This window comes from Rhinopithecus roxellana, chromosome 20, assembly GCF_007565055.1.
Source record: "Rhinopithecus roxellana isolate Shanxi Qingling chromosome 20, ASM756505v1, whole genome shotgun sequence".
NCBI lineage: Eukaryota > Metazoa > Chordata > Mammalia > Primates > Cercopithecidae > Rhinopithecus > Rhinopithecus roxellana.
The window spans coordinates 25,208,579-25,233,997 of NC_044568.1; the positions used below are offsets into that span (position 1 = coordinate 25,208,579).

Below are 25,419 nucleotides of genomic sequence, written 5' to 3' on the forward strand. Positions count from 1 at the left end.
CGCGTGGTGGTGGGCCCCTGTAGTCTCAGCTACTCGGGAGGCTGAGGCAGGAGAATGGCGTGAACCCAGGAGGCAGAGTTTGCAGTGAGCCGAGATTGTGCCACTGCACTCCAGCGTGGGTGACAGAGCGAGACTCCATCTCAAAAAAAAAAAAAAAAAAAAAAATTAAAAATAAAAATAAAAATAAGAAAATTAACCGGGCATGCCTGGATACTTTTTGTATTTTTAGTAGAGACAGGGTTTCACCTTGTTGGTCAGACTGGTCTCAAACTCCTGACCTCAGGTGATCCACCTGCCTTGGCCTCCCAAAGTGCAGGGATTACAAGCATGAGCAACTGCACCCGGCCGACGACAATGTTTTATTGGTGTTAATTTATTTTTAGGTTTAAAGTATAACATTAGCTTATACAGTCAATAAAAGACAGTTCCATGTGCAAAGTACATACTCAATAAAGATTTGAATACATGAGCCACTGAAATGGGGAAGATGGATGGAGGTTACAATGCACTTACCATCTGCAGCACCTATTTTTCCCCCTCCAAGTTAGGTTGACTGTAAAGTGAACCAGTTCTGATCCTATAGAGAAGTCATTGTGAATGGTAACAATTTTTTAAAAATCCGCTTGCTTTTCAGACTCGGGATATACATTAAATTAACAACAACAAATAACCATGAGTCCAGAAGTTGGCCCAAGATTGACTTCACCAATCTACAAGTTAACCATTTGCACCTCTTCTTTGATGGAGGTCAAATTCAACACATGGAGTTCTGAAATTATTCTAATTGCAGTTTTAAAAAATAGATTTTGGTAATGAAATTTAAGTCAATCCTTTGCGGAGTTCCAGAGGCACTTCCAGAAACCTCTGTTGGAAAGCATTGTTTACCCAAGCTAGCACTACAGAGTCCCCTTTCCCCCAACCAGAAACTTGAAACTTTCTCCTTATTTCCCGCGATCCCTCGTTTTTCTATCACGGATCTGTCCGGCAGACAGCGGTCAAGTTTCTTTGAGCGACAAATAGATCCACCCGCTCAGGAGAGTGCCTGTCCCCGCCCCGAAGAGGTTGATTGGCAGGCCACGCTTGGCGATCCGCCAGCCGCGTAGCCCAGCTTCGTGAGAGTCCGCCCCGTCCCGCCCCGTAGGTTTGTTTTGGCGTCAGCTGCGCGCTGTGATGACGCCACGACGCTAACGCCCGAGAATGGCGGCGGCGGCAGCGGCGGCGGCGGAGGCGGTGGCCGCGGTCACTGCCTGGAGATGGCCCACAGAGCCGCCGAGACGCCGAAGAGCCCGCCGCCCGCGCGAGGTGAGGCGGCCCGGCCCAGGACGACGGCCCGACGGGCGGGAGGGGCAGCCGAACTGTGGTCGTGGTCGCTTTCTGGGGCACCGGGGCCTGCCACTGGTCAGCCCGCAGCGTCAGCCCGTGTCCCATGCGCCAGGGCCTACAGGGTTGGAGAGCAGGTCGGGCGATGGCTGCTCGGGTCCCCGGCGTCCGAGTTCGGACTGGCCTCGGAACGTGCTGTCTTGCTGGGTATCCCGTCTCTAGGCCCGCGTGGGCCTGGTGGACGTGGTCGGTTGCCCTGCCTGCTTGCTGTTCAGCCGCCCCGCGTCCAGAGCGGGTCAGGTTGATCCAACTTGGTTGTCCTTGTCCTTACTGCCTTCTCGCGCCCGGCGCCTACTCCACACTCCTCCTTTGCGTCTGCCAGGGGCCGGCGGGGCAGCTGATCGCTTCCTTGTGCAGGCTGGGAAATAGCAGGTTTGAGTCCAGCTGGATTGCCTGCTTGGCAAGCTTGTCATTCCTCTACCTGCAAGGGGAAGCCTAGCCCCTCACACTTAGTGCCCCTCCATAAAGCGGCTGAAGTGATAATTCCCAGCTGAAAATCTGAATAAGTCCTTCACTGCCTGAAAGTGGTTCCTTAGTGCCTTCAAGACAAAGGCCACACTTCTTAGCAAGGCATTCAGGGCTCTTCATAATCTGGTGAAGGCTTAACCAGCCAATCAACACCAGAGCGCTTTTGTGCTCCCTTTACGTAGTTTATTGTTGTTAAAGCGTGTGGCGCTCCTGTTAGCTCTGGTTTCATATCTTTGTGCTTTAGTATTTTGAGACAAGGTCTCTTGCCCAAGCTGGAGTGCAATGGCTCATTCATAGCTCACTGCAGCCTTGAACTCCTGGATTCAAATGATCCTCCCGCCTCAACCTCCTGAGTAGCTGAGACAACAGGCGCTCCCCTCCACGCCTGGCTAAGTTTTAACATTTTTTGTAGAGCTTGGGAGTCTGGCTTTGTTGCCAGGGCTGGCTTCAAGAGACCCTCCCGCCTAGGCTCCCAACGTATTGAGATTATTAATACAAGCGTGAGCCACTGTGCTTGGTCCCCTTGTGCTTTAGATACGCAGTTTTCTCAGTTTGCAATATGCTGCTTTCCACCCCACCGACCACCTACCAGTGTTGGAAACTTACATCTGTCCTATAAAATCCACCTGAGATGTCACTTCCTAGGAAAAAAATCTCCCTTGCTTGACATATAACCATTAACTCCTCATATCCATGCTGCTACTATTGAGTACATCCTGTTTTGTCACATGGTAGTCTTCTGTCTGCATATGTCTGGCTCTGTGCCTGGCATAAAATAGGGGCTAGCCTCCAGTAGCATTTGCTGAATGCTGACTTAATGAATGGATAGATTCAGCTGTATTTTTGAGCACCTATCAGGGCTAGGATCTGAGATGAGCACAGCAAATGCAAGCATATGTGTGTGGTAGCCTCTTAATCCTGGATAGTCTAAAATCTCCTGGGATAATTTTGTGATACAAATTCAAGAGCCTCACTGTCTGAGGTTTTTTTTTTTTGAGACGGAGTTTCGCTCTTTTCGCCCAGGCTGGAGTGCAGTGGCACAATCTTGGTTCACTGCAACCTCTGTCCCCCAGGTTCAAGTGATTCTCCTGCCTCAGCCTCCAGACTAGCTGGGATTACAGGCAAGCGCCACTACACCCAACTAATTTTTGTATTTTTAGTAGAGATGGGTTTTACAATGTTGGCCAGGCTGGTCTCAAACTCCTGACCTCAGGTGGTCCACCTGCCTCGGCCTCCCAAAGTGCTAGGATTACAGGAATGAGCCACTATGCCCGGCTGAGATTTTTTTTCTTTTTTTTTTTTTTAAACAGAGACGATGTCTTGCCATGTTGCCCCAGCTGGTGTCAAACTCCTGGGCTCAAGCAGTCCTCCCACCTTGGCCTCCCAGAGTTTTGGGGTTATAGGCAAGAGCCACTGCACCTGGCCCACTCTTTGAGATTTTGATGATGAAGATCTAGGGTAGAAATCTGTATTTTTTTTTTTTTTTTGAGACGGAGTCTCGCTCTGTTGCCCAGGCTGGAGTGCAGTGGCGCCATCTCGGCTCACTGCAAGCTCCGCCTCCTGGGTTCATGCCATTCTCCTGCCTCCATGCCATTCTCCTGCCTCAGCCTCCCTACTAGCTGGGACTACAGGCGCCCACCACCATGCCTGGCTAATTTTTTATATTTTTAGTAGAGACGTGGTTTCACCATGTTAGCCAGGATGGTCTCAATCTCCTGACCTCGTGATCCCACCTCGGCCTCCCAAAGTGCTGGGATTACAGGCATGAGCCACCGCGCCCAGCCGGAATCTGTATTTTTTTTTTTTTCCAAGATGGAGTCTTGCTCTGTCACCCAGGCTGGGAGTGCAGTGGTGCGATCTCAGCTCACTGCAACCTCTGCCTCCCAGGTTCAAGCGATTCTTCTGCCTCATCCTCCCGAATAGCTGGGATTATAGGCACGCACCACCACACCTGGCTAATTTTTATATTCTTAGTAGAGACGGGGTTTCATCCTGTTAGCCAGGCTGGTCTTGAACTCTTGACCTCGTGATCCACCCGTCTCAGCCTCCCAAAGTGTTGGGATTACAGGCGTGAGCCACCACGTCCAGCAAGGTATCTGTATATTGAAAAAACTTCCCAGGTAACTTTACTGTGCTTTCTCGTTGAAGATCTTTGTCATTACCTAAGAAAACTGTTATCTCCTTTGTCCAGTGAGAAGGGCTTGCCTTATGGACTCCTGTTGTGGTCTCATGCCTAGAAGCAAGGGCTTTGGTGTCAGAAAGACCTGGATTCAGTTTCTGGCTTTTCTGAAATCTTGAGGTTCTCTAAGTCCTAATTTCCTTATTCCAAAATAGGAATAATCGTGCCTACTACATGTGCTTGTAGAGAGGAGTGAGATGGTACGTATAAGATCCTTAGCATAGTTGGCACTCAGTTAATGGAAGCCACTTTTATTGCTAATGCTCCTCTTCGCAGAGTTTCCCTTGTCAAAAGAAGGACTTGTCTTCTTTTTTCTTTTCTTTTTTTTTTTTTGAGACGATGTCTCGCTCTGTCGCCAGGCTGGAGTGCAATGGTGTGAGCTCGGCTAGCTACAACCTCTGCCTCCCAGGTTTAATCCGTTCTCCTGTCTCAGCCTCCCGAGTAGCTGGGACTACAGATACCTGCCACCACACCTGGCTAATTTTTTTTTTTTTTTTTTTGAGACGGAGTTTTGCTCTTGTTGCCCAGGTTAGAGTGCAATGGCGCAATTTCAGCTCACCGCAACCTCCACCTCCCAGGTGCAAGCAATTCTCCTGCCTCAGCCTTCCCAAGGCTGTGCCACCAAACCTATTGTATTTTTAGTAGAGATGGGGTTTCTCCATGTGGGTCAGGCTGGTCTCAAACTCCCGACCTCAGGTGATCCGCCCACCTCGGCCTCCCAAAGTGCTGGGATTACAGGCGTGAGCCATGTTGCCCGGCTTACACCCAGCTAATTTTTGTATTTTTAGTAGAGATGAGGTTTCACTGTATTGCTCAGGCTGGTCTCAAATTCCTGACCTCAGGTAATCTACTAACTTCGGCCTCCCAAAGTGCTGAGATTACAAGCATGAGCCACCACAACCGGCTAGAAGGTCTTGTCTTAATAAGCCTGTTTGTTCTTCAGGCTTAGTTGTGTGTAGGAACTGCTTTGTATTATATGATTTCCTCAAGGTCATTTCTGGTCATTGGGGAAAACTGATAATAGTGTGCTTGCTTTTTTTTTTTTTTTTTGAGACAGAGAATCTGAAGTAGGTGCTGGAGTTCTCTATCAATCACAAGTTCATAGTTAAATGAGTGAGATTTTGCTTTGGCCTTCTGTTTTACTTTGGAAGTGTGAGTATGTAATATGGGCAACTTAGGTCCTCTTCCCAGCTTCCCAGCTGTATGATGTGAATGGGCTATAGGTGTGCCAAAGTATCAACCCTTAAGCTTCACGATAGCTGAGAACAGCTGTCTCCATTGACTCCCGGGTGTTATGCAATAGTATCATTCTATCATTCTCTGTGTATATCTTGGCATGGGGAAAAATTTTTGAGAGAAAGAAGTACAGCCCTGGACGAAGGGAAGCAGTTTTGCTTGTTGAGAACTGGAGAGAGACTTACTTATTTGAACTCCCTTTCCTTCCAGGAATCTTACTCAATGAGCATTAAGCTAGTTTGTGTTGGCTAGGTCATCACTGAACTAATTCTTGGTACAGCTCTCTGTTGCCATGGTGTCTGATGTGATGCTAAGGTGGAAAAATGTGATGTTTTCATTTGCTGGGAGAAAGTTTTCTTTCCAAGCTGCCAGCCTTGAAATGGCCTCTCAGGGCATCCTAAGAGTCATGGATCAAGGGACAGTTGGTGTGGAGCCATCCAGGCTGTAAGTTCCTTGAGAGTAGAGACTATGGCTGCCTTCTTTTTGTTTGTCACAACCTCTGGCAGAGTTCCTGACCCACAGCAGGAATTCAGTAAATATTTCAGGGTTGAACATGGGATTTTGGAAGGAGAACCCCAGGTGCATTGCCAGGGTCTATATTTCTTTTCTTTTTTTTTTTTTTGAGACGGAGTCTCACTCTATCGCCCAGGCTGGAGTGCAGTGGCACGATGTCGGCTTACTGCAAACTCCGCCTCCCGGGTTCACGCCATTCTCCTGGCTCAATTTTTTGTATTTTTAGTAGAGACGGGGTTTCACTGTGTTAGCCAGGATGGTCTCAATCTCCTGACCTTGTAATCCGCCCGCCTCGGCCTCCTAAAGTGCTGGGATTACAGGTGTGAGCCACTGCGCCCGGCCAAGGTCTATATTTCTGATAATGGCATGGTCTCACTCTGTTGCCCAGGCTGGAGTGCAGTGGCATAATCATAGCTCACTGCAACCTTGCCTTCCCATGTTCAAGTGACTCCCACTTCAGCCTCCTGAGTGGGACTACAGGCACACAGCACCACACCCAGCTAATTTTTTTTTGTTTTTTTGAGATGGAGTCTTGCTCTGTCGCCCAGGCTGGAGTGCAGTGGTGCCATCTCGGTTCACTGGAAGCTCTGCCTCCCGGGTTCACACCATTCTCCTGCCTCAGCCTCCCAAGTAGCTGGGACTACAGGCGCACACCACCACGCCCGGCTAATTTTTTGTCTATTTTTAGTAGAGATGGGGTTTCATTCTGTTGGCCACGGTGGTCTTGAACTCTTGACCCCATGATCCACCTGCCTCAGCCTTCCAAAGTGCTGGGATTACAGGTGTGAGCCACTGGGCCCGGCCACACCCAGCTAATTTTTTAAACATTTTTTGTAGAGGCCAAGAGGCAGATCACTTGGGCTCAAGAGTTCGAGACAGCCTGGGCAACATGGTGAAACCCTGTCTCCACTGAAAATACAAAGATTAGCCGGGCATCCTAGGTTCTCGGGAGGCTGAGGCACAAGACACAAAAACCGCTTGAACCCGGAAGGCAGAGGCTGCAGCGAGCCGAGATTGTGCCACTGCACTGCAACCTGGGTGACAGAGTGAGACCTTGTCTCGAAAAAAAAGAAAAAACTTTTTTTTCTGTAGAGACAAGGTCTTGTTATGTTGCCCAGCCTGGTTTCAAACTCTTGGCCTCAAGCAATCCTCCTGTCCTGGCCCCCAGAGTGTTGAGATTATAGGCGTGTGCCACTGCATCCAGCCTTATTTCTGGAATTATTGAGAAATTACTAACTACTTCATTTTGGTAGACAGTTTTTCTTTTTCTTTCTTTTTTTTTTTTTTTTTTGGAGATGGAGTCTCGCTCTGTTGCCCAGGCTGGAGTGCAGTGGCATGATCTTGGCTCACTGCCACCTCTGCCTCCTGGGTTCAAGCAGTTCTCTGCCTCAGCCTCCCGAGTAGCTGGGATTACAGGCACGTGCCACCACACCTGGCTAATTTTTGTGTTTTTGTTTTTGTTTTTTTTTGAAATGGAGTCTTGCTCATCACCCAGGCTGAAGTGCAGTGGCGCGATCTTGGCTCACTGCAAGCTCCGCCTCCTGGGTTCACACCATTCTTCTGTCTCAGCCTCCCGAGTAGGTGGGACTACAAGCGCCTGCCAACAGGCCCGGCTAATTTTTTGTATTTTTAGCAGAAACGGGATTTCACCGTGTTAGCCAAGATGGTCTTGATCTCCTGACCTTGTGATCCGCCCGCCTCGGCCTCCCAAAGTGCTGGGATTACAGGCGTGGGCTACCACACCCGGCCAATTTTTGTGTTTTGAGTAGAGACGGGGTTTCACCATCTTGGCCAGGCTGGACTTGAACTCCTGACCTCGTGATCTGCCTGCCTCAACCTCCCAAAATGCTGGGATTACAGGTGTGAGCAGCAGCACCCAGCCGGTAGACAGTTTTTCAAAACATGGCAGTAGAATATGGAGATCTTTGCAGGTGACAGGTTATAAAGCTTTGCTTGGAGAGGGCAAGGTTCCTGTGTTTCCTCGTCTGGAAGACATTCACTGACCCTGCCTCTATGGCCAGGAAATTGTTTCAGGATTCATCCTTGCTCCCTGCTCCGGGACCCTGGCTTTCCCCACAAATGGAGCTAGCTTTGGCAGCTTGTGAACAAACTTGCTTTGGCATTCAGATAAGAATCTGTAAAACTCAAACTTCCTTCCTTCATTGTTTTTTTTTTTTTTTTTTTTTTTTTTTGAGATGGAGTCTCGCTCTTGTCACCCAGGCTGGAGTGCTGTGGCCGGATCTCAGCTCACTGCAAGCTCCGCCTCCCGGGTTCACGCCATTCTCCTGCCTCAGCCTCCCGGGTAGCTGGGACTACAGGCGGCGCCACCTCGCCCGGCTAGTTTTTTGTAGTTTTTTTAAGTAGAGACGGGGTTTCACCGTGTTAGCCAGGATGGTCTCGATCTCCTGACCTCGTGATCCGCCCGTCTTGGCCTCCCAAAGTGCTGGGATTACAGGCTTGAGCCACCGCGCCCAGCCTCCTTCCTTCATTGTTGAGGATATTTACAGGGTGTCCAAAGAGTGTGGCTATGGTTTAACCACCGATCTGGCCTCTTCAAAATTTCTGAGGTTCTAGAATTGTTGCCTTGCAGCAAAGAGAAATCCAAGAGCCAGACCACATTTATTTTATTTTATTTTATTTTTGAGATGGAGTCTCGCTCTGTCGCCCAGGCTGGAGTGCAGTGGCGTGATCTCGACTCACTGCAACCTCTGCCTTCCAGGTTCAAGCGATTTTCCAGCCTCAGCCTCCCGAGTAGCTGGGATTCCAGGTGTTCACCACCACACTCAGCTACTTTTTTTGTATTTTTAGTAGAGATGGGGTTTCACCATGTTGGACAGGTGGTTTCAAACTCCTGATCTCAAGTGATCCACTCGGCCTCCCAGAGTGCTAGGGTTACAGGCATGAGCCACTGCGCCTGGCCTGTTTTTCTTTTCTTCTTCGGAGTGTTGCCCTGTTGCTCAGGCTGGAGTGCAGTGACATGATCTCAGCTCACTGCAACCTCCGCTTCCCAGGGTCAAACGATTCTGCTGCCTCAGCTTCCGAGTAGCTGGGATTACAGGCACCCACCACCATGCCTGGAAATTTTCTTTTGTATTTTTAGTAGAGACGGGTTTCACCATGTTGGCCGGGCTGATCTTGTACTCCTGACCTCAGGTGATCCGCCCGCCTTGGCCTCCCAAAGTGCTGGGATTACAGGCGTGAGCCACTGCACCCGGCCAGACCACATTTCATTTGCTCTGAGTTCAGCACTTTGATAAATACCAAGGGAGTTCTGGAAACCTGAGAATGGCCCCTTCCCTCAAGGGTCTGACAGCTGTAGTGATCAAAGGCAGTCCGGAGTAGAACAGTGAGCAGCGTGACTCAGATTATAGTTAGAATGGAGGTTTCTAAAGCAGACCCTTCAGGAAAGATCCTCAGGAAAGCTTTGTGGGTTCATCAACTCAATGGCATGGCGAAGGATCGAGGCCTTGACTGGATGAGGCCCAGCACTGCTGGAGTCTTTCCTGAGTGCTAGAAGGAGCCCCAGATGGGGAACTAGGAGATTTGGGTCCAAGATGCTTGGTCACCACTGTCTGAGTGGCTTTGGACGAGTCTCTTTACCTCTCCTGGACTGTCATTTCTGTAGAGTGTCAGTGAGGACGATAATGCTGAATGCTCACACTCATTGCCACACTGTCCATTGTGCATGCCTTCCTTGAAGAGTGCTTTGGACCAGGCTGGGAGTTGAAGGTTTGGAGGCAGACTCTAGAGAGTTGGGTACTTTCTGCAAGATGATGTAATGTAACCCTCCTGGGAAGTCTCTTTCTGAAGCTTCCTTACTCATCCTTGCCCATCCCTGTACCTACCATGGTCACTGGGCTAGAGGCACACACAAGAGATGCTGGGAACAGGAAAAGGCTCTACTTTTCTTGCTAGGAGCTTTACCAGCCACCTCCCGTGTCATAGAGTCTGCATTTTCACCTGACCACAGTGTGGAGAGGGAGTTTAACAGATGTGATGGGACTGTGGAGCAGCTGTGATCACCTGGGGGCTGTTGCCCATGATCTCCACCTCTCAGCCAGCACCCTCTCTTGTCCACTTTCTTTTTTTTTCCCCTCTTTTGGCCAATTTAGTCTAATATCCTCCAGTTTCAATCTGTAGTTGGGATGGTGGAGTACCGGCATCAGCCTGTCTTTACAGAGTTTCTGATTGGAATCGATGGGAGAGAAACTGTGTCCCAGGAAGAAAAAAGGAAGGTCAGAGGGAAAATCCTTGACTCTCTTATTCCTGACTGACTTTATTTTGTTTTATTTATTTATTTATTTATTTATTTATTTATTTATTTATTTATTTTTTGAGACAGAGTCTCGTTCTGTTGCTCAGGCTGGAGTGCAGTGGCGCGATCTTGGCTCACTACAAGCTCTGCCTCCCGGGATCAAGCAATTCTCCTGCCTCAGCCTCCTGAGTAGCTGGGATTACAGGCACCTGCCACCGTACCCGGCCAATTTTTGTCTTTTTTGGTAGAGATGGGGTTTCACCCTGTTAGCCAGGATGGTCGCAATCTCCTGACCTTGTAATCTGCCCGTCTCAGCCTTACCAAAGTGCTGGGATTACAGGCGTGAGCCACCACGCCTGGCCTATTTATTTATTTTTGAAAAGACGGAGTTTCGCTCTGTCGCCCAGGCTGGAGTGCAATGGCGCAATCTCGGCTCACTGCAACCTCCGCCTCCTGGGTTCAAGCAATTCTCCTGCCTCAGCCTCCCAAGTAGCTGCGACTACAGGCGCATGCCGCCATGCCTGGCTAATTTTTTTTTTGTATTTTAGCAGAGATGGGGTTTCACCGTATTGCCCAGGCTGGCTCAAACTCCTGAGCTCAGGCAATTCACCTGCCTCAGCCTCCCAAAGTGCTAGGATTACAGGCATGAACCACCATGCCCAGCCTATTTTTTTTTGGAGACAGGGTCTTGCTCTGTCGCTTAGGCTGGAGTGCCGTGGCATAAACACAGCACATTGCAGCCTCGACTTCCCTGGCTCAAGTGATCCTCCCACCTCAGCCTCCTGAGTATCTGGGACTACAGGTGCATGCCACCATGCCTGACTAATTTTTCGTAGAGATGGGGTCTCACTATGTTGCCCTGGCTGGTCTCAGACTCCAGGGCCCAAGCAGTCTTTCCACCTTGGCCTCCCAAAGTGCTAGGATCACAGTGTCAACCACTGTGCCCTGATGCTGACTTACTTTTGATCCCTGTGCAGGCTTTGTTTGAAGTGAAAATTCAGGCCAGGTGCAATGGCTCACACCTGTAATTTAGGAGGCGGGGTGGGCGGATCACTTGAGGCCAGGAGTTCAAGACCAGTGGCCAACGTGTCGTAACCCTGTCTCTACTAAAAATACAAAAATTAACCAGGCATGGTGGCACATACCTATAATCAGCTACTTGGGAGGCTAAGGCGCGAGAATCGTTTGAACTTGGGAAGCAGAGGTTGCAGTGAGCTGAGATTGTGTCACTGCACTCCAATTTAGGTGATAAAGCGAGACTCCATCTCAAAAAAAAAAAAAAGAAGAAGTAAAAATGAATCGGAAAGTTAGGCCTTTTGTTTTTTGTTTTTTTGCAGACAGAGTCTTGCTCTCTTGCCCAGGCTGGAGTGCAGTGGTGCAGTCTTGGCTCACTGCAACCTCCGCCTCCCTGGTTCAAGTGATTCTCCTAACTCAGCCTCCTGAGTAGTTGGGATTACAGGCGTGTGCCATCATGTCTGGGGCTAAGTTTTGTATTTTTAGTACAGACGGGGTTTCACTATGTTAGCCAGAATGGTCTTGATCTCCTGACCTTGTGATCTACCTGCCTCAGCCTCCCAAAGTGCTGGGATTACAGGCGTGAGCCACCACGCCCCGGCCGGCTATTTTTTTTTTTTTTAGTATTTTTAGTAGACACGGGTTTCACCGTGTTAGCCAGGATTGTCTCAATCTCCTGACTTTGTGATCTGCCCGCCTTGGCCTCCCAAAGTGTTAGGATTACAGGCATGAGTCACCACACCCAGCTGAATTCAGGCCTTTGACTCACTGTAATCTGATGGTCTCTGTGGGTTCTCTGTGGCCCTGAAGATGCCACAGTAAAACCTGCTTGGGCCTCCCTCTGCCACCTTTGATGGGATCTGCTGCAAACTTCACAAGGGTGTGAGGAGGTGTCAGTGTTGCCCCATGGCCCCAAGCACTATCCTTGGGCAGCCCTGGAGTCCCTGACTCTGATCAGCTCTTTTCAGACATCAGATTCTATATCCAGAAACCCACAGTAAATGTCACATGGATGGTCCACATGCACACCACACATCCAAAACTGAACTCTTTCCACTGCTTCCCAAATCTGTGCTTCCTGCTACACTCCTGACCACTTGCCCCTGAGCTGTGCAAGGGACTGGGTACTGTCCTCATTCTTCCCTTCCACCCAGCATGGAAGTTCTGCTGCTGTTCTCTCTCGATTCCACTCCACTGTTTGGGGCACTACATTCTTTTTTTAATTTTCCTTTTTAAAACAGGGTCTTGCTCTGTCACCCAGGCTGGAGTGCAGTGGTGTGATCATAGCTCACTGCAGCCTTGATCTCTTGGGCTCAAGCAGTCTTCCTGCCATTCTCCTTTCTCAGCCTCCTGAGTAGCTGGGACTACAGGCGCCCGCCACCATGCCCGACTAATTTTTTGTATTTTTAGTAAAGACGGGGTTTCACCATGTTAGCCAGGATAGTCTCAATCTCCTGACCTCGTGACCTGCCCGCCTCGGCCTCTGAAAGTGCTGGGATTACAGGCGTGAACCACCGTGCCCGGCCTTTTGTATTTTTAGTAGAGACGGGGTTTCACCATGTTAACCAGTATGGTCTTGATCTCCTGACCTCGTGATCCACCCGCCTCGGCCTCCCAAAGTGCTGGGATTACAGATGTGAGCCACTGTGCCCAGCCTTTTTTTTTTTCTTTTAAGACAGATCTCGCTCTGTTGCCCAGGCTAGAGTGCAGTGGCGCAGTCTTGGCTCAGTGCAACCTTCACCGGGTTCAAGTGATTCTTCTGCCTCAGCCTCCCTAGTAGCTGGGGTTACAAACAGGTGTTCATCACCACGCCCAGCTAATGTTTTTGTATTTTTAGTAGAGACGAGGTTTTACCATGTTGCCTAGGCTGGTCTTGAACTCTGGACTTCAAGTGATCCGCCCACCTCGACCTCCCAAAGTGCTGGGATTACAGGTGTGAGCCACTGGGCTCAGCCTGTGTGTCATAATTAATAGGAAATCCTTAGCTCTCCTCAACCCTTGGAGCACTCGGTAGACATAGAGAAGAGCCCTCTCATTAGAAAGGTGGTACCTCTGGAAAGCAGTAACTTCAGCACTGCACCTTGTCCGGGGCCCCACCAGCCCCAGGGTATTGTTCATGGTTGGAACATCTCTGGGAATCAAACTGGAAGGGCTCCTGAATCCCCATCGTAAGGAAGCAAAATACCCTTATCTTCATCCTGAGTTAAATCTGAGTGAAACTGCCAGTGTCCTCTCTGAGCTCAAGCCCCTCTGACTCTTTTTTTTTTTTTTTTTGAGATGAAGTCTCACTCTTGCCCAGACTGGAGTGGGGTGGCACAATGTCAGCTCACAGCAACCTCTGCCTCTCGGGTTCAAGCGATTCTTGCCCAAGTAGCTGGGATTACAGGCGCCCATCACCACGCCCAGCTAATTTTTGTACTTTTGGTAGAAATGGGGTTTTACCATGTTGGCCAGGCTGATCTCAAACTCCTGACCTCAGGTGATCTGCCTGCCTTGACCTTCCAAAGCGATGGGATCACAGGCATGAGCCACCATGCCCGGCCCCGCCTCTGACTCTTGAATGAAGACCAGGCAAGTTTTGCAGTCACCAGGTGGCGAGTGCTGAGGCTTGTGGTCCCAAGTTCACTGGAGTTGATTACAGCAGCTCTGGGCCTTGTGTGGGATTTCAGCCATCCATGTAGTGTGGTGGGGAAGTGAGAGACCCTGGAATAGGGAGTTAAACTGCTAGGGTGGGAACGGTGCATTAGCAAAGGAGTGGAAGCCTTCCAGGAGAATGAGGGAGAGCCCCAGGGAAGTGGTTTGTTGTCTGTTGCAGAGGGACCAACCCCTGTAGGAAGCCTAAAGGGCTGGGAAAGATATCCATGAAGGAGGCCTTGGAGAAGCAGCTTTCTGAGCCCTGGGGGGTGGTGGAGTTAGGGAGTAGGCCTCCAACACTTCACACTCCCATTTCAGAAAAGATGAGTCAGAATAATGAGAGGAATGATTTTAACATTTTAGAAACATGGGACTTCAACTAGGATAAGGGGCCCAGGCAGAGGAGTGAGGAGGGTGGGCGCCCTGACGGCTGAGGCTGTGCGTGTTCCTGTCCCCTCTCAGGGTTGAAGAGCAGCATGAGACTGAGGCCCAGGGAGATATGAGTCAAAGCCTTGATGTGGCTGGGCGTGGTGGCTCACGCCTGTAATCCCAGCACTTTGGGAGGCTGAGGCGGGCAGATCACGAGGTCAGGAGATTGAGACCATCCTGGCTAACATGGTGAAACCCTGTCTCTACTAAAAAAAAAATACAAAAAATTAGCTGGGCGTGGTGGCGGGCACCTGTAGTCCCAGATACTTGGGAGGCTGAGGCAGGAGAATGGTGTGAACCCGGGTGGCGGAGCTTGCAGTGAGCAGAGACCGTGCGTCACTGCACTTAAGCCTGGGCGACAGAGCGAGACTCTGTATCAAAAAAAAAAAAAAAAAGCCGTGATGCTCGGGCCATCTTTTCAGCTAGACCCTGTGTTGAGTCTGGGCTCTTGAACAGCAAAGCCATACTCCTGACCAGGGAAATAAATGAGAGCCAGGACTTCGGTTTTTTGTTTTTTTGTTTGAGACAGAGTCTCGCTCTGTCGCCCAGGCTGGAGTACAGTGGTGTAATCTCAGCTCACTGCAACCTCCACCTCCTGGGTTCAATCAATTCTTGTGCCTCAGCCTCCCAAGTAGCTGGGATTACAGGTATGTGCCACCATGACCAGCTAATTTTTCTATTTTTAGTAGAGACGGGTTTTCACCATGTTGGCCAGGCTGGTCTTGAACTCCTGACCTTAGGTAATCCACCTGCCTCAGCTTCCCGAGGTGTTGGGATTACAAGTGTGAGCCATCACGCCTGTCCAGGAGTTCGATTTTAATGAGACTGGGTTTCTGGAGAGGGAGAGCTGAGGAGGACGGCTGGTTTCCTTACAGCTGTCCTGGCTGTGCTGACTTGTTCTCTCTTTGTGTGTAGGTGTAGACGGGGCACTGCCTTCAGAGCAGGTCCTGCCAGCCTCGCTGGAGAGGATGCCCTCGTGTCCGTGATGGGCTGTGGGACAAGCAAGGTCCTTCCCGAGCCACCCAAGGATGTCCAGCTGGATCTGGTCAAGAAGGTGGAGCCCTTCAGTGGCACTAAGAGTGATGTGTACAAGCACTTCATCACAGAGGTGGACAGTGTTAGCCCTGCCAAAGCTGGGTTTCCAGCAGCAAGTCAATATGCACACCCCTGCCCCAGTCCCCCGACTGCTGGCTACACGGAGCCTCCCTCAGAACCACCACGCAGGGCCAGGGTAGCTAAGTACAGGGCCAAGTTTGACCCACGTGTGACAGCTAAGTATGACATCAAGGCCCTAATTGGCCGAGGCAGCTTCAGCCGAGTGGTACGTGTAGAGCACCGGGCAACCCGGCAGCCATATGCCATCAAGATGATTGAGACCAAGTACCGGGAGGGACGGGAGGTGTGTGAGTCGGAGCTGCGTGTGCTGCGTCGAGTGCGTCATGCCAATATCATCCAGCTGGTGGAGGTGTTCGAGACGCAGGAGCGGGTGTACATGGTGATGGAGCTGGCCACTGGTGGAGAGCTCTTCGACCGCATCATTGCCAAGGGCTCCTTCACTGAACGTGACGCCACACGGGTGCTGCAGATGGTGCTGGATGGTGTCCGGTATCTGCATGCACTGGGCATCACACACCGAGACCTCAAACCTGAGAATCTGCTCTACTACCATCCAGGCACTGACTCCAAGATCATCATCACCGACTTTGGCCTGGCCAGTGCTCGCAAGAAGGGTGATGACTGCTTGATGAAGACCACCTGTGGCACGCCTGAGTACATTGCCCCGGAAGTCCTGGTCCGCAAGCCCTACACCAACTCAGTGGACATGTGGGCGCTGGGCGTCATTGCCTACATCCTACTCAGTGGCACCATGCCGTTTGAGGATGACAACCGTACCCGGCTGTACCGGCAGATCCTCAGGGGCAAGTACAGTTACTCTGGGGAGGTGAGTCTGTGCTGCCCTGTCCCAGCATGTTGGGGAGGCACCTGCGGGGGCGGGTATTTCCTGCAGCTCTCAGTCAGAGGTACGTCCTCAGGGCCATGCTCATGAGGGCCAGGCAGGTCATGTAAAAGGGACAAAGTGAGACTATCACAATGTAGTTTGGGTTCCCTCAAGGTGAGCCCTGAGACAAGGACTTGGGAGCAGATAGTTTATTTAGGATGTGATTTGAGTAACTGCAAGTGAAGGAGTGGGGAAAGCGAGGCAGGAAAGGGAGAAAGTCAGTAGAGTATATTGAGAAGTGGCTGCCACTGTGGGCCGCTGGAGACCATGGTAATAACCATGTGGAACGTGCCTCACAGTTGTACCAGCAAAGAGCAGGAACGTGAGTTTCTTTCTTTCTTTCTTTCTTTTTTAATCCACCGACTCCTGTACTTCATGGGTTGAGAATTTCTTTGAGGGCACTAAATCCCTGGTGCTTCTGGGCTGTCCTGATACCAACTAGTGCTAGAGAAAGTCTTTAGGCAGAGAAGCAGAGAGATGCAGGCACTGGCGGTGGGAAGCTGTTGCCAGGCACCAAGCAGTGTGCCGCAGCTGCAGATGAGCTCAGGGGTGGGCTGAAAGTATGTGGGTATCTGCATCTGCTCTGTGGGGCCCCAGCCAAGCTAGACTGAACATGCCCATCTCAGAAAGCAGCTTCTCATCTCTGTCCAGTTTTGCCACACAATGAGGACCTGATCTGATATGTCCAGATCTGATTTTTTTTTAGAAGAGAAGCCAGAAAATCTGATCTTTTATTTTTTGAGATGGAGTCTTGCTCTGTTGCCCAGGCTGGAGTGCAGTGGCACAATCTTGGCTCATTGTAATCTCCACCTCCTGGGTCCAAGCGATTCTCCTGCCTCAGCCTTCTAAGTGGCTGGGATTACAGACCTGGGATTACAGGCCCGCACCACCTCGCCCAGCTAATTTTTGCATTTTTAGTAGAGATGAGGTTTCGTCATGTTGGCCAGGCTGGTCTCGAACTCCAGACCTCAGGTGATCTGCCCGCCTTGACCTCCCAAAATTTTGGGATTACAGGTGTGAGCCACTGCACCCAGCCAGAAAGTCTAATCTTAAAATGTTAGAATATTCCTGATTCACATATTTAAGCAGCTTCTTGTGCACCAACAAACACTAACCTGCAGGTCAGATTCAACCACCAGGCTGTCAGTTTGTGTCTTTGGATCCATTGATAGTCCTGATACCTCCCAAAATGTGTGAGGTTTCAGCACCGTTGGGAGCCGAAGGAAGGTACAGAAAAAGTGAGGGCTGATTGGTCCTTAGGAACGATGCTGACTGGGTAGAAGACAAGGCTGACTGTAGGAAGCAGCAAGCATGGCAGCTGAAGCCTAGTGGTGTGCTGGGAAGGTTGTGAAGAAGAGAGTATGTGTCAGCTTTATGTGGGAGGGAGGTGAGCTTGGCAGGATGACAAGATTTTGTCCAGGCAGTGAGAGCTCCCTCTTCTAGGGGGCTCCCCATAGGGTGTTTCTCTCAGACATGGACCTGCTGAGGTGCTATCCATGCCTCTTGTACATCTTCTGTGGAAGGGAAGGAGCTCTGGAAGAGCTCCCTTCTGTGGCCCAGCTTTCCTCCCAGGGGTATGGGCTGGGCCCTCTCTGGCCTCAGCCAGCATTTCCTTCAAGAGTCACCCAACAGCTGGCCAGGTGCAGTGGCTCACGCCTGTAATCCCAGAACTTTGGGAGGCCGAGACAGGTGGATTACTGGAAGTCAGGAGTTCAAGACCAGCCTGGCCAACATGGTGAAACCTTATCTCTACTGAAAACACAAAATTAGCCAGGCGTGGGCACCTATAATCCCAGCTACTCAGGAGGCTAAGGCAAGAGAATCACTTGAACCCGGGAGGCAGAGGTTGCAGTAAACCGAGGTTGTGCCATTGCACTCCAGCCTGGGCAAAAAGAGTGAAACTACGTCTCAAAAAAAAGAAAAAAAAAAAGGTCACCTAACAGCCTCACGCCACTTACTTTGCCTTTAGCACTTGAGGTCCTGTGCTGTATCACCTTCCCTGACAGCTTCCAGATGTGGCTGTGGGATCCATTGAGGACTTCCTCCTGCTGGGGAGGGGGTTTGCATTCCCTAGGGGCATCCCCATGTTATGCCTCTCAAAGGTGGCACAAGGAAGGATAGGGAAGCTTTCCTCCTCAGGCTGGCTCTGTTGCAGGCACAGGGGAGGGTGTCTGTCTGTACCACTCTTAGGAGATGGTTGAGTAGGTGTCAGGCAGGTGGTGAAGATTTGTACCAGTAACTGGGATCTGTGGGCCTAAGGGTGAAGGGGCCACTGCAGACCACCAGGTGCTTACTGCAGAGTGGTCAGCATTGTGGAGAACTCAGTCCTGGCCCACTGTCATTCTCAGCTTTTAAGTGGACAGGTGGGTTCTGCAGAAAATCTGACTATCACATGCTTATAGCACTGGGCGGTAAATAGGACCATACTGGTACTGAATGAGAGCCTGCGAAGCCAGAGAACAGTCCCCAATACTCAGTTAAAAGTCAGGAGTGCCCAACAGTGAATTAACTATCACACTCGGGACCATTCCAGTCTAATTAGATTTGATTCAAGGTTCAGATAATTTGGTTCCCAGCATCATCATGGCAAATGTGAGCTTTTGGTGTCTATAGAAGGCACTGGGAAGTGTGAGAGGAGCAGGCATAGGTGGTGACAGAGGGAACAATTTAAAGATGAGCCCCTTGATCCTGATGATGATCCCCTCAGTAACGTTGGGGCAATGCCCTGATGTTTACTTGGTTCTCAGATATGGATTGGCCATCAGGTTGGCACAATCTGTAGCTATAAACTGGAGATAAGAAATCCTCTTCCAAGGCTGGGCACGGTGGCTCATGCCTGTAATCCCAGCATGTTGGGAGGCTGAGGTGGGCAGATCACGAGGTCAGGAGATGGAGACCATTCTGGCTAACACAGTGAAACCTTGTCTATACTAAAAATACAAAAATTAGCCGGGCGTGGTGGCGGGCACCTGTAGTCTCAGCTACTCCGGAGGCTGAGGCAGGATAATGGTGTGAACCCAGGAGGCGGAGCTTGCAGTGAGCTGCGATGGCGCCAGTGCACTCCAGCCTGGGCAACAGAGTGAGACTCTGTCTCAAAAACAAACAAACAAAAAGAAATCCTCTCCTAACTGGGCGTGGTGGCTCATGTCTGTAATCCCAGCACTTTGGGAGGCCAAGGCGGGAGGATCACCTGAGGTCGGGAGTTCGAGACCAGCCTGACCAACATGGTGAAACCCATCTCTACTAAAAATGCAAAATTAGTCGGGCATGGTGGCACATGCCTGTAATCCCAGCTACTTGGGAGGCTAAGGCAGGAGAATCGCTTGAACCCGCGAGGCAGAGGTTGCAGTGAGCTGAGATTGTGCCATTGCACTTCAGCCTGGGCAACAAGAGTGAAACTCTTGTCTCGAAAAAAGAAAAAAAAAAATCCTCTCCCAGGCTGGGCATGGTGGCTCACATTTGTAATCTCAGCTGAGGCAGAAGGATCACCTGAAGCCAGGAGTTTGAGACTGCCTGGGCAATATAGTGGGACTCCATCCTAAAACAAAACAAAATAAAACAAAATTTAGCCAGGTGTGGGCACATGCCTGTAGTCCCAGCTACTCAGGAGGCTGAGGTAGGAGGATCACTTAAGCCCAGGAGTTCAAGGTTGCAGGGAGCTGTGAATGTGCCACTGCACTCCAGCCTGTGTGAAGATGGAGTCTTGCTGTGTTACCCAGGCTGGAGTGCAGGGGTGCCATCTTGGCTCACTGCAGCTTCCATCTCCCAGATTCAAGTGATTCTCCTGCCTCAACCTCCCGAGTAGCTGGGACTACAGGCACGTGCCACCACGCACGGCTAAGTTTTTATATGTTTAGTAGAGATGGGGTTTCAACATGTTGGCCAGGCTGGTCTTGAACTCCTGACCTCAGGTGATCCGCCTGCCTCAGCCTCCTAAAGTGCTGGGATTACAGGTGTGAGCCACCACACCTGGCCAAGACCCTGTCTTAAAAAAAAAAAATTGTTTTTTTTTTTTTTTTTTTTTTTTTTTTTTTTTTTTTTTTTTTTTTTTTTTTGAGGCGGAGTCTCGCTCTGTCGCCCGGACTGGAGTGCAGTGGCCAGATCTCAGCTCACTGCAAGCTCCGCCTCCCGGGTTTACGCCATTCTCCTGCCTCAGCCTCCCGAGTAGCTGGGGACTACAGGCGCCCGCCACCTCGCCCGGCTAGTTTTTGTATTTTTAGTAGAGACGGGGTTTCACCGTGTTAGCCAGGATGGTCTCGATCTCCTGACCTCGTGATCCGCCCGTCTCGGCCTCCCAAAGTGCTAGGATTACAGGCTTGAGCCACCGCACCCGGCCAAAATTGTTTTTTTTTAAAGCCTGTCCTGGTGTTCTCTGATACAGCTATAAAAGCATGCCAGGTTGCTGGCGGGAACTTGAAGGAGGTGCTGCCTCTGCTTACCAGGAGACCGTCTAGCTGTGAAGTGAATGGCTAGAAGGAGTGATTGCTGGGTCCCATTCTAGTGATGTCTGTCCTCACCTCCATACAGAAACATAAAGAGAAACCAGAGCCCTGCCAGGGAGTGGCAGAGGCTGGTACTTCTCAGACACCTGATGTTCATGCACATGCCCTGGAATCTCATTAAAATGTAGATTCTGATTTAATAGGTCTTGTGGGGCCTGAGGGTCTGCATTTCTAACAAACACCAGGTGGTGTTGATAACACTGACCTATAAGAACATGCTTTAGGAGCAGGTTTTTAGGCAAGTGCCTTAAAAATGGGCTGGGGTGGTCAGGGACAGTCTAGAGAAGAGGGAACCTGGAATTTGGAGCATGGCTGTGAGGAGTTAGACGAAGAAAAAGGGAATGACAGCCACAGAAGTATAGGAGGGAGAAAGCAGGAGGCAGGCCTGGGGGCAGTGGTCTGAGAGACAGGTTCATATATAGCTGAGGTCCGTCAGAGGACCCTGCAGGGCACGCAGGAAGTTCAGTTGTCCTGATAGCAGGCTCTGGAGAACCATGTGAGGTTGTAGCTGAAACTGAATTTTTTTTTTTTTGGTATGGAGTTTTGCTCTTATTGCCCAGGTTGGAGTACAGTGGCATGATCTTGGCTCACTGCAACCTGTGCCTCCTGGGTTCAAGAGATTCTCCTGCCTCAGCCTCCCAAGTAGCTGGGATTACAGGCATGTGCCACCATGCCCAGCTAATTTTGTATTTTTAGTAGAGACGGGGTTTCTCCATGTTGGTCAGGCTGGTCTCAAACTCCCAACCTCAGGTGATCTGCCTGCGTCAGCCTCCCAAAGTTCTGGGATTACAGACGTGAGCCACTGCTCCTGGCCTGAATTTTTTTTTTTTTTTTTTTTTTTTTTTCCTTTGAGACGTAGTCTCGCTCTGTCGCCCAGGCTGGAGAGTGGTGGCATGATCTCAGCCCACTGTAGCCTCCACCTCCCAGGTTCCAGCGATTCTCCTGCCTCAGCCTCCAGAGTAGCTGGGATTACAGGAGTGTAATGCCCGGCTAATTTTTGTATTTTTAGTAGAGGTGGGGGTTTGGCATATTGGCTAGACTGGTCTCAAACTACTGACCTCAGGTGATCCGCCCACCTCAGGCTCCCAAAGTGCTAGGATTACAAGTGTGAGCCACCACGCCTGGTGAAACTGAAATTTTAAGATAGATCTGGGAATGTCTGAAGTTTGAGAAGCTGATTGTGTTCTGGGAGCTCTGCATGGTGCCAGGCTGTTGAGGGTCCAGCTGGCAGAGGGGGGCATTGAGCTTAGCCCAGGAGGGAGGGAAAGAGATTTCCCAAGATGTGCTGACAGAGGAAAGACTCTGCTACAAGCCTGTAGGGTTGCCTGAGTTCCTGATTCTGGCAGTTGTTGACCTGGCAGTTTGTCTAATTGGAGCTTGCACAGTCTTGCTAACTGGCTATTGATTACCTGAGGGTTGGAAAATGACAAATGGGGTGGGGAGTGGATTCCTGCCCAGTCCTACTGTAGCCGAAAGACTGGGTCCTTAGATTCTGCTTGCTGCTCTGCTGGAATCACAGGGCAGGACTCTGCAGCTCACAGTCAGTGAGAGAGAGAGAGTGTGTGTGTGTGTTTTGGGGAGGCACTGCCCTGCCTTTGCTCCTACTATGCTTTACCTGGAACTGAAAAGCATCAGCTCCCAGCTCCAGAGGCAAATCCTGGCAGACTCTGGGGGCCCTAATCTGTGACCGGGAGCTTGCCTGACCCCAAAAATCAGATTCTACCACCCCCTGTGAGAGCTCTGGGTTGGGAGGGATCTGTCTGGGACATTTCCTGGGGGAGGGGTCCTTATCATGAGATCAGGCTCTCTCAGCTGGAGACCAGTCCAGCAGACCCTCAGGCCCCACAAGACCTATTAAATCAGAATCTACATTTTAATGAGATTCCAGGGCATGTGCATGAGCATCAGGTGTCTGAGAAGTACCAGCCTCTGCCACTCCCTGGCAGGGCCCTGGTTTCTCTTTACTTTTCTGCATGGAGGTGAGGACAGACATCGCTAGAATGGGACCCAGCAATCACTCCTTCTAGCCATTCACTTCACAGCTAGACGGTCTCCTGGTAAGAAGAGGCAGCACTTCCTTCAAGTTCCTGCCAGCAACCTGGCATGCTTTTATAGCTCTATCCCAGGACACTAGGACAGGCTTTTTTGTTGTTGTTCTCCTGGCCACTGCCCACCCACAAGCACACCTGCACACACCTGGGGAAAATGCAAGAGACGTGAAGGCCTGTTCTTCCTATCCATGGAAGTTGAGATTGCCTGGGGGTAAGGAACTAGAATAGGGAATGGCCATAGGATGAACCTGCATTGGCAGACACACGTGAACACAGGCCTTGGCATAGAGCCACTGGGCCTGGACAGTCTGGAACATGGACTGTGGTGCTCAGGTCAGGTGGTTGGGCCTTGACCCCACCCACTCCAACCATCTGTCCTGTATGTGTGACAGGCATTTGCCCTTAGGAAGGCCATGTAAGAGAGCAAGGCTCTGCTGGGATAACCTCTGAGAGAGACAGTGTGTGCCATGTTGAGGGGGATGTTGCTGTGTGAATGAAGGACCTCCGACGCAGCAGTGTTTGGAGATAATGGAGGTATGCATTCCTCACCAGCGAGTGTCTCATGGCGCTTGATGCCTTTCTAGGGGCACCTTTCCTGTTCACTGACCCGGTAGAGTGCTGTCCCTTGTATACCAGGCCCGGTCTGGTATGCCTGTTTCCTGTGGGCTCTGTCCATGCAGCCCCAGTTCTCTGTAAGGCTCAGTGGCTTCCATGGACTTGAATAGAAAGCTTCCTGCAGAAGATGGGCTTTGAGAAGGAGGAGGCCCAGAGAAGGGAGCATTGCTGAGTGCTCCAGAATAAACAGATTGGGAGTGACGGAGCAGAGGTTGAAGAGGCTGGGGCAGGCCTGGTGTTTGTTGTTGGGAGCCCTGTGCACTGTGGGAGGAGCCCTCTAGGTTCTGGGTAGTGGAGGAGGAAGGCAGCAGAAAGTGGGAAGGGAGCCTGGCAGGAGGAAGGCTAACTGGAGGCTATTGGAATAATTCCATCCTGGCCTCCTGGGGATGTTTGGGGCAGATCAGGGATCCCAGGGATGGGATCCACATGGCATATGTAAGCCACAGTGGAGGAGGTGAAGGAGTATGGGGCAGAGTCCTAGCTCTGCAGGAGGGACATCAAATTGTATGGGCAGACTTGGAGAGCATTCCGGGCTACCCTCTGACCTGGAGGGCATGTGGGGTCCTGCCTGCCATCCTGGCACTCCAGATCCCCCAGCCCAAAGCCCATGCCCTAAACCCCACCCCACTCCCTGCATACCACAGGTCTGAGCCATTACCTCTGTTCACTCTCCACACCAAGCTTCTGCCTCAACTGTTCACGCTGCTCCCAGTATCGGTCTTAGTTGCTTAGAAATAATGCTGCCGGCCGGGCGCGGTGGCTCAAGCCTGTAATCCCAGCACTTTGGGAGGCCGAGACGGGCGGATCACGAGGTCAGGAGATCGAGAGCATCCTGGCTAACACAGTGAAACCCCATCTCTACTAAAAAATACAAAAAACTAGCCGGGCGAGGTGGCGGGCGCCTGTAGTCCCAGTTACTCCGGAGGCTGAGGCAGGAGAATGGCGTAAACCCAGGAGGCGGAGCTTGCAGTGAGCTGAGATCCGGCCACTGCACTCCAGCCTGGGCGACAGAGCGAGACTCCGTCTCAAAAAAAAAAAAAAAAGAAATAATGCTGCCTACTGCCATTGTGTGGTGCCTACTGAGTAGCAGACCCAGGGCTGGACGTTCTGCACCCCCCACCTCCAGTCTACAACAACCCTGCCAGGCGGTATGTAATCCCCCACCTTACAGATAAGGAAACTGAGGATGGTGAGGTTACGTAACTTGGCCATAGTCTACCAGCCGGAGAGTGGCAGGTCTGGGATTTGATTCCAGGCTGTCTTGGCTTCAGAGTTCTTGGCCTGTCTAGGGCTGCAGTCTGCTCTCCCTGGTATGTGTGCCTCAGCACGTTGCTGGTTTCTTGTTTCAGTACTTTCTGGCCACTGATCAGTGGACACATCTCTCCTGTCTAGCCTGTAGGGTCCTTGAGGACAGCATGTACATCAGTACATATGCTCTCCACTGTCGTGTCCAGGCTTAGTACACAGTGGTACCTGTGTGCTAGGTTGAACTGGAGTATTTATAAGTGATAACTGGTGGGGGAACTTTCTCTTGGCTTCTCCTGAGGGAAGCACCAGTGGCTATTGGTGACACCCTGGGAAGGGTCCCAAATGTGACTGCTGGCAGGCAGACAGGCTGTGCAGCCTGTGGAGTGCTCCCCTCAAGGGGCCAGACTCCAGGAAGAAGCAGAGAGCCTGCTAGCGATGCAGTTAGGAGGCTGCTGGCCACAGCTGCCTGGGGGCACAGGCAGTGGGAAGACTTAAAGGCCCAGGGCTGGTGTGTGCTTGTCAACTTTTAGGGCAAATACAAGACTCTTGGAAGAGAAGTAAATGCTGAGGAGAGGATTACCGGAAAGGAGAAATCTGAATGTTTACCCAGCACCCAGAGGCACTGGAGTGGAGAGGGCATGAGGGCATGCTGCAAGTTGGGTAGAGACACAGGTTGGGAGAGACCTATGTGAATATGAGAGCAGTCTGAGGACACAGTCACCTTGAGAGGAGGCTTCCTATCACAGGAGGCCTAGGAGGCCTGGAGGAGCTGTTCCTAAAGGACAGCACAGAAGGTGAGTCATCAGCTGCAGACTCATGGTAGAGGACTGTCAGGGTCCTCCAATGCAGAGAGTCTGTGATTTACTTGATATGAAATGTGACATCCTTGATGTCAG

General features: G+C 50.9%; 1 protein-coding gene across 1 annotated transcript in view; it reads left to right on the top strand.

Moving 5' to 3' along the window:
* Positions 1 to 1,143: 1,143 nt before the first annotated feature.
* Positions 1,144 to 25,419, top strand: part of PSKH1 (protein serine kinase H1) — a 35,749-nt gene continuing 11,473 nt past the window's right edge. Inside the window, exons 1-2 of the mRNA XM_010355069.1 lie at positions 1,144 to 1,302; positions 15,024 to 16,050. Coding sequence (XP_010353371.1) covers positions 15,094 to 16,050 — 957 coding nt within the window. The 5' untranslated portion in view covers positions 1,144 to 1,302; positions 15,024 to 15,093. The remainder of the gene's footprint in view (positions 1,303 to 15,023; positions 16,051 to 25,419) is intronic.